Source organism: Oryzias melastigma, linkage group LG4, assembly GCF_002922805.2.
Source record: "Oryzias melastigma strain HK-1 linkage group LG4, ASM292280v2, whole genome shotgun sequence".
Taxonomy (NCBI): Eukaryota; Metazoa; Chordata; class Actinopteri; order Beloniformes; family Adrianichthyidae; genus Oryzias; species Oryzias melastigma.
In genome coordinates, this window is record NC_050515.1 from 25523667 (window position 1) to 25533421 (window position 9755).

The window sequence follows — 9755 nt, forward strand, 5'->3', positions numbered from 1 at the left end:
CTTATGAAAATCCTGATGCGGCCCGGCCTCAACTAGATTCCGCCTCCAGCGGCCCCCGGCTGATTTGAGCTTGAGACCCCTGCCTTAACACATAGATTTGCAGCTAAAAGGATCTAAAGATCATTGTCACCCGTACAACAGTTCTGTGATATTGCAAAAAAAAGCAGCAAACTGAGTTCTTTACAGCTTCCACTGTCCAGCAATATAAACAGTTCAATGTAGAAGATACTTTTTTTTTTTCCGATTTCATAGCTGTGGAATGAAACCTCAAAGATTTTCAAGCAAATAAGAAGCAAAAAGAAACTAACTTAATATTCAGTTGTTGAAATCGAAGTCTGAAATTTAATAAAACACACCTCATGTTCATTCCAGAGCTCACACATTTGATTAAATTGAATCATGTGACAACTAGAAGATACCATGGAGGTCAGATCAAGAAAACAAAGGGGAATTTAAAAGGGACACAGTATTTCCTAACCCATTAAAATGTTTACTTCCTTCTGTGTCCTCAATGGGCTTTCTGCACTGAATCTGGGCATTTTCTTTCAATTCTCTTGACTTTAATTTAGTAATAGATCACCCATATCGAAAAGCGTTTTGCAGAATAACTGTCAATTGTGAGTTTCAAGTTCCTCTAACTTTTTATGGGATAAGATTTTTTAAATGACTGCAAAACTCATAATTACTCTTAAAAGAGTCAGTGCCATCACCTGCATAGATTTGATAAATGTAGTGAAATATCAGTGAATATAACCATCTTCCACTCTTTCACGTGGAAAATGTCAAATATCAAATTAAGTAACAATCGGCTATAAATATATATATATTTTTCCAGAACATATTTGTATCTAAAACTGTTCAGGTTCACATTTTTCACAACCAACCTTTAGCACAATTTATTATTAGATAGTACTTTACTAATTGATAAAAGTCAGTGTCACACAGATCAAAGTTTTATTTCTCTATATATTTTTTAGTATCTTAATTATATGTTTTTTTTATTTAGTTACATTTAGCATGACAGGGAAGAAAAAATATATTTGTATTTGTTGTCCTAGCTTGGCGACTGTATGGCTCAGTTTACTGCATGTAGGACTGGCGCCTTGGAAAACTGGGTTTGATTCCCAGGGGTGCAATGAGCCTAGTGGGACCCTTTTCGCCACTTTCTAACTATGTAGCCACAAGGGAGTCCAAGTCTGGGTCTCCCTGCGCCAATCCCCAGCCTGGATAAAATACAGGCGTAAAAATCTCTGCCAAAAACAAATGTGCAGATTGGTGAAAGCTGATTTGCTGTGGCCAGGAGAGAAGACAAAAATCAATTTAACGAAATCATACATTTTGTAGAAGGGTAACCAAAAGGGCCAATTTTGTGTTTGTTTTTGTAATAATTACATGTTGTGTATCATCTTTAACAGAAGAGAAATCTAAACTATTGAACATATTCAAAGCAAGTATAGCAATGCAGAAGATATTTATAACTTCATTTTACATAAAATGAAGTAACACATAAGTACATTTGGTGTTTCAGCGAGTTAATGTGAAGTAATTAAAGGACTTTGATACAACTTGTTAATTCAGCTTGTCTGAAATGTCATATCTGAGGATCAAATGCCATATTTTTTTTAAATCTTATTATTACTTTTAAGTTTGTGATTAGTATTACGTATTTTCATATCCATCTTTTTTCCACTGTTTTCCGTACAATGTGGGAAACGACAGCTAAAGCACAATTTATCTGAGGCCTTTTGTCTTAGCATTTGGATTTTTCAAGATGAGTCACATCAAGTCTTTGTTTTGAATAAACTGGAAAAAACTGGTTAGTTGTTCTTTTTCTCAAGAGAGAAAGTGACAGATTTCCCAATGGAGTATTCAGATCACAAACAAACATGTTGATATGAAAAAAGAGCTCTCTTGAAGGATGAGTGGCTGGGATTAGTCAAAGCTAGATTGGTAAATTTAGTACAATGGCTTGTTGGAGAGTTGTGTCCTTCCTGTAGTCATAGTGATGGAGATGATGGTTACTGGCCCAGTAGTTGTATATGGTCAACAGAAGGCTTTTTGTTGAGTATTTGGTCTAACAAAGTATGACATTGTTAGTATCTTTTTGTATGTATTGAAGGGGGGGGTTGTTCTTCCTTGGATTTCCTTCCAACTGCAATGCCAAGAAAATAGTTTGTAATAGAGATTTAAGACCCACTCTCAAGAAAATGTTTTTGTCTTATAATGGAGGACATATATAAGAAATTAATATGAAAACTGCATTTCTGAATATTTCTTTATTCAAATCGTGGTGAATCAGGACCAGACGAAAAAATGCCATTTGACAAAGCTTGTAGTTGTTACGTAGAAGTTGCTACAGCAAGCCACAAACCCTCTGCTCTGCTTCATTCAGATGTGTCCACTTGCAGAGAACAAATTAACTTCAACCTGTAAAAGACATTCGAATTAAAATGTTTCTTACCATTTGTGGGAGTACAGGACATGGCACTTCTATTGGCATTTTATTTTAGAAAAGAGAGGTAAAATGTAAATATAGAAAAACACAAATTACTAGTCATGAATAAATAAAAGGGTTGACACATTTTGCTTTTATAATGAAACACAAATATGCATTGAAAAGTATTTTTGCCAATTTTGTATTTTCATCATGCGGTGTGAACATGGTTTTCTGATTACTTTAGCCAGTAAACAGTCATGTTCGTAGAAAAAAATTCTACTTATAAACATGTATGCACACGTAAAACTACATATGACTGATATCCTTAGTTTTATTGTCTCCAGGTCTCTGTCCATGAGCTTTAAAATTTGCTTAAAAGCTATGGAGACAGTTTTTCTTCAGTTTTGCCCTGAATGACTTGTCTAAACTCTCGTAGCGGGATATCAGCCTAATGGCCCAATAACAATCATCATGCCATTTTTGACACTTGTTTGTAAATAGCAAAATAGACAAAAAATATCAATTTTGCACAGTTTACCAAAGAGTGGTAAATTTTTAGCTTGAATGACAGGTTTGCTGGAAAATAATGCAAATTTGCCACTAAATTAGTAATAATATTAACACATTTTATTCACAAGGCACCTTTAAAGACTCTCAAGGTTGCTGCACAGTAAATGATACTCACAGATCATGGATATTAAGGAATGAAACAGTTAAATTGTATATTTTTGTTTCTACAACACGAGTAAAACAAAATGCTTCCTTCTCCAGAATATGTTTTTATTTATAATATGGTGCACATTAAACTATAGTTTTGAAGCTTGATTGATACATTAGAGGAAAAACAGTTAAAACCTTAGAAGTTGTCCATGAAGGGGATTTTTGGGAGTTAAAGTTCCATGGTGTGTTTTTGTCCATCTATTGATCGATATGAGTGGAACACAGCTTTTTGTCGTCAACATGATTAACTCGCACCTCTAAATGTGACTGCATTTATTTATTTGATGCTGCCCATACATTTCTCTCTGCAAATTGAAAGTCTAGAAAAATGCTAACTAGTGTGTGCACTTATATAAAGCTTATCACCTTCATGCAACAACCGAACTCCTTTTTACCACACACACATTTATCCACCGATGGCTGCAGAGCTGACATGCATGGGGCTAACCAGGCCACTGGGAATAATATGGCCCTCAGTATCTCCAAAAGGGATTATTTTCTGCTCTTGTACCAGGGTTTTTATTACTATTGGCAACATTGTGCTATTAATTTTTCTGTCTTGGCTATATGCTCATCACACCAACTATAGTTCTTTTTTGTTCTCTCATAAATCCTTAAATCCCATTGTTGATTTCTTCATTGTATTGTTTGTGCTACAGCTTTTATAACACCTTTGAGAGTGTCTTTCTCCGCCAGGGATTGATTACTTTAAATGTACAACTATCGCATGAACATAAGCTCCTATATATATGAATACCAGAGAGTGTTTGTCTATGTGTTTAAACTGCAGCCTATTAAATGTTTGAGGAAAGAGATTTATGGGATTCTTTTCTTTCTGACATCGGATCACTTTATGATTTGTTTATCTGTTATTATAAATATTTTTCAGCTTTGCATTTATCAGGAAGTGTAGTATTTTTTGCTAACAGAGCTTTTGGAGTTGCAAAGAATATAATTGTTTATTAAGCAAACTTTGTGACAATTTTTGTTCCTTAAGCCTTTCTTTTGATAATATTATATCATTAGGCAATTACAGGATTCTTCTGCAAGATAATGCTCTTTCTGTTAATATGCATCTTGTATTGGTTTATGGGTAAAAAATACACAACTACAGATTGCTATAGCTAGTTTGGAAGTGACTAACACTAATCAAAAGTATGTTGGGCAGTAAGGCTGAACAAAGAAACCAACATGTCTTGGGCTGTCTGCATCAATGTGGACATGCATCACTGTTTGCAATGGGATAAGGATTGGTTGGCTGTCACACAGTAGACTGCAGTAATGATTTTCTGCTGCTTTGAAGTCTATATCATAAACTCGCCCTAAGAAACTTCAGAGTAACGCTTCCTAACAACACTAGCCTCTAGCCAAAGCCTTTTAGTATCTTTGCATGGCAAGAAAACACACCAAATATTAGCAAAACAACATTCTTTTATGTTGTTTTTCTCATTAAAATGTTCTAAGAAAAGCTTTTTTGTAGTCTCATTTTTCTGAATGTACACAGATCTGCTATCTATGTTTGAATTAATTCAACAGAGGTTTAATTTCTGCTTCTTATAACATACGTGGACCTTGAGCTCTCCTTCTCTCCTGGATGTGTGAATGAATCAGCTCATTAACACCTAGTTAGCTGTGTAAATCTAAGACACTAAGTGGAGACAAAATAGCACTAGAGGATGGTTGGCATGGAGAGAATACAACCTGATACTCTTCCTCCTTCAGGAACAGACTTCTTTGAAATTCCTCTTTCAAGCTGAAATGTTTTTTTCAAGATGAGGGGATATGAAAAGGAAATAAAGTGAATTACTTACAGATCAAAAGCGTTTTGCCTATTTTTGGTATTGTAGCTAATGAAGTTATTTCTCAAAATCTGGAACTGTTTTCATAGGACTGAGATTTTCAAGACTTAGAAAGTTGTTTGATTTTTAAAATCAACATATTTCTGGCTTGCTCCTCTCTTTTTCTCCCCGTTCTTAGCCACTCAGACTACTGAAAGCTGTCTTTTCCAGAGTGCTGTTTTCAGGTCATTGCTTTCCATCGTCTGTCATCTACTTAGGTTTGGGGGGAATTTGTCCACTATGTCTGCTCAAAGAACTTTTTTTTTTCTTGCCGCTCTGTTATGTTCACATATTGTCTGGCTGTTTTAAGTCTTTTTTTTTTCCCTTTTTTCCCAGGCCCTCCATCAGTTGTACTATGATCCCAATATTGAAAACAAGAATTTGGCCCAAAAATGGCTAATGCAAGCCCAGGTATCACCTCAGGCCTGGCAGTTCTGTTGGATTCTACTGAGCCCAGATAAGGTACAGGATCTACACATACTCAAGTAAACATAAAGGAATTTGGCATTTTTTGCCCAACTGTTACTTTTTTTCTCACAGGTGCCAGAGATCCAGTACTTTGGTGCTAGTGCACTTCACACCAAAATATCGAGGTACTGGTCAGATATCCCCACGGATCAGTACGAGTCTTTGAAGAGCCAGTTGTTCTCCCAGATTGCCTGCTTCTCCTCTGGCTCCAAGATGGTTCTCACCCGACTGTGCGTGGCGCTAGCTTCTCTGGCACTGAACACAATGCCTGAGGCCTGGCCGGGCGCGGTGGCAGAGATGGTGCGGGTGTTTCAGGAGGAAGGAGGAGGCGTGGATGGACGGGCACGCTGCCTGGCATTGCTGGAGCTGCTCACAGTCCTTCCTGAGGAGTTCCAGACCAGCCGCCTGCCACAGTACCGAAAGGGGCAGGTGTGTTTCCAGGGAACAATTTTATAGTGTTAGTGCTTTGTAATCATTCACACAATGGTGATTCTGTTTCTCTTTCTTATTATTAATTTTTTCTTTTGTACGCTCTTGGCATGTAAAATCTCAATCACACTTTCAGCAATTTCTGCAATCTTAGTATCAAGACGTTCAGTTCGTTAAGGACATTATCGCTTGTATTTTTGGTATTCGTAAACTTTACGGCTTTACGCAATTTTTCAGCCCCGTTGAAATGAATGGGAATTTTTCAAATTTCTGCAATTAAAAACATTCAGCATGTTCAGGAACTTCATGCTTTTACTTTTGGTATTGTTAAATTTCACACAAATTTTGAAATTTTATACAATTTTACAAGTATGCATATTTTACGTATTTTTGCGATTTTTTTTTTTTTTTTTTTTTTTTTCTTGCTGCTTAATGCAGTTCATCAAGTTTTTTCACACTTTGAAACCAATGCAATGTTGAAATTAAAATGTTCATCATGTTAAAGACATCAATGCTACTGAGGTGGTTTTTATGGCTAGTTTTGAGTTTAGCTGAAATTATAGCAACATGCTAATATTTTAGAAAGATTTAGCATGTTCTAAGGTTTTTGGGGCTAATTTTGAGTTAAGCTAGTATTTTAACAATATGCTAACTTTTTTTGGTTAATTAGGCATTTACTGAGGATTTTTAGCTAATTAGGAGCATGGCTAATATTTTAGCAATGTGTTATCTATTTTGGCTAATTTGACATCTACTGAGGTTTTTTGGCCTAATTTGAAGTTAAGCTAATGTTTTGGTAACATTTTTTTTTCATGAATTTCTTTAAATTCTTTGTACACCCCTCAAATTATGCAAGTTTGATATCAAAACGTTCAGCTTGTTCATGACATTCAACGATTAAAATAAATTTCTTCAGCAAACAACTACAGCATCTTTAGCAACCACATTCAGCAAATAACCTTCACACTAGCATTATTGCAGGTAATGCAACTTTTCTAGTTTGTTCATCCAAATGTTTGTAGGAATGATATGATCTTTCAATCTCCTTCTATATTAGAGCTAACTTGGATGCATTTTTTAATTCAGAACTTTTAATCAAAATATTCATGTGGTCAACATTTTTTTCACCACATTCTGTGCAAATTACTCATTAATGTTTTTTTTTTGTCAAGAAGCAGAGTTTTTTGTTCCAAACAATATCAGTTTGACAAAAGTAAAATGAGCTTTCTAAAGTCGAGAGGCTGAAAAGTACACATTGTTGAATGTGAAATGTATAACCCCAATTATAATTGCCTGTCTAGGTCCGAGGAGCTCTGGCGCAAGAGTGGGGGTCGGTCTGCCCCCTACTACAACAACTGCTGAGAAGGACGGATAGCCCCGGGGCAGTTAAAGCTCGCGTGCTGCGCTGTTTGTCATCATGGGTACAGCTAGATGTGCCCCTCAGCGAGAGCGAAGGCCTGGTGCATGACTGTTTTGGTGCGCTGCCTGACCCAGAGCTCTTCGACACAGCGGTGGAGGCCATAGTCAACGCCATTTCACAGCCTGACTCCCAAAGGTATGTGCATTATTCGACAGCACACACATGTACAAACTCAGCGTATGCAAGTTCAATTTCTATTATAAGATGAGTTCAACTAGAGTGGAAAAAAAGAAGAATGTGAGAGAAATAACTGAATGAAAAAAGTCAAATTTGAGAAAGGTGGTTGTTTGTTTAGATGCAGAACAGTGGATGAAAGAAAGAGGAAAAAGATGGTAGGAAGAGAGATAGAAAGAAGGGAGGCGGGGAGCGAGGGTTTGAAACAGGGCAAGTTGACAGCCGGGGGAGGAGAGCAGCAATTCTCGGTTGCCTGCCGTTTCTATGGTTACAAAGCTAGGGAGAGATGTCATCATGCCCCGGTTGATTCAGACATGGCAAGAGCCCATTACCCCTCCCTTAGAGACAAAGCTGGTGGCAGAGGGAAAAATGTACGTGTTAAAAAAACGAGACTTTGGTCTCCTCACTTCTGAAGGTGCATCAGATCGCTGCTGCTGCCGACAAATCCAGACATCCAAGCAGCTCTTGTGAATAAAATTAGCAGGAAGTGTATAGATGGAACTTTCTCCCTAAATGTATTAATTTTAGACATCTTCATTACATACTATTTTTAGCGTCTTTTTTTCTTTTGTGTCAGTTGAATCTGATCACAGCAATGTGGCATGTGCTTGTTTGTGTATTAGTGAAGCTCTTCAAAGGTCCTCAATGTGTCAATAATCACATCCTCAGAGGCTGCGGTAAAAGCAGTAGAGGCACAAGTGGCTATTATTCAGGTACATTACTTGTTTTATGGGTGATTCAGAAAAGAAACAAAGGCATCAATTGAAAGTTTTGCTCTGTCATTCTCAGATTTATTACAGAGTTAGAATATTTTATCCTTTTTTTGTTTCTATTAACTGTATTTCCTGTCAACCATTCTTCAATTCCTCATCTCTAAGCCTCCCTGAGCCCGCTTCCCCGGTCTCCTGTATTCTCTTTCTGTTTAAACATATTACCGTCGACTCATTTGGGGGTTGTTATTGGTCCAGCTGCATCCTGTTGCCAGGCAACCTATTTCCCCTCTTTGAGTGTTGCAGTAATTGCAGAGGGAAGCAGAGATGGAGGACTGTGGGGGGAGGGAGAGGGTGATACGAGGAAGAGACACTTATAGAGGAGTTGCAGAAGCGATAGCAGGACAGGAGCAGAAAGGGGATCGTGTGAGTTGTTGGGAGAGGAGATGGCATCTGTTGTGCTCTCTGGAATCCTGAGAATGTAATTTCTTATCAGCGGAAAATAGGAATATACACACAGTTTATCCTTCTGCTTTTGATGGCACTAACATACCAACCAAAGCTTCCTTTCCTGAGCTAAGAGTGCATGACCTCCATCTCAAGGACTCTTGTTAAAAATTAAAGCTCTTCAGAGTGCATGAATGCACAAATGCACGCACATTTGCGTGCACATACATTTACTCAGGCGCTAAAGTTAAATGCTGTTCTTGGCACTGCTTGTACTGTTGATAAACATAAAATGTTGAACAGCACAAACACAGGTGTTGGATTATTAGATATAGGCTTGATTCAATAATATCATGCCTCAGTAAGAAGGTCTTTCCAGAGAATGCTGAATGAGGAACTTGTATCCCACTCAGCAGTCATTTCAGCTCCTAAGAGGGCCTGCAGGAAATAAAAGCAATAAAGTCGTCCAGAATTCATCTGCTGTGCATTTAGCCTTAAGACCGAATAGTTCATATAGCTGAGATATCTCTAATATCTAAAAATAAACCTTATTTCACTATTTAAAAACGTTCAAATAAAAACAACACCACGAGGAAACATATCATCAGTTACAACACAATTGAATCATAAAAGAAATGTTATAAATCCCTTTAATCCTGTTGCACGAGTTAGCTTTGTTCCAAATGCTGCTACGATCTCACAACCTTGCTGTGTCATTGATAAATATTCATCAAGCAAAGCAAGCAACCTTATTGATATTCGCCTGAACGATACCGCACATCCTGTATACCGCAGAACTCCCAGGAGACATTAGTATGGTTTATGTGTGACGCGCTCGCATGCACTCTATCCTCTCTATGACATTCAGGAAGTGTGCTCTCTGTCCTTCATCCCTGCACGTCGCTGTCATTAAGCATAGCAGGACAAGTGATGGCTTATGTCATCACATGTGAGGATCAAGGCTGTGTCTGTGTCACAGTGTCTGCTCTGCAGAGCCTCTTTTATTCAAGGAGAGAGAAATATAAAAGGCTGAGACAGCAGGAGGAAGACGAAATAAAATCTGGCAGCAATGTGGTGGTGAGAAAGAGATTTGAATAGATGTTCTGGTTTTT

General features: G+C 37.4%; 1 protein-coding gene across 1 annotated transcript in view; it reads left to right on the forward strand.

Annotated features, from left to right (window-relative positions):
• Positions 1 to 9755, forward strand: part of LOC112150437 (importin-13) — a gene marked incomplete in the record, with an annotated part of 29599 nt that overhangs the window by 2322 nt on the left and 17522 nt on the right. Inside the window, 3 exon segments of the mRNA XM_024278776.2 lie at positions 5332 to 5457; positions 5536 to 5892; positions 7194 to 7447. Of these exon segments, the coding sequence (XP_024134544.1) occupies positions 5332 to 5457; positions 5536 to 5892; positions 7194 to 7447 (737 nt within the window).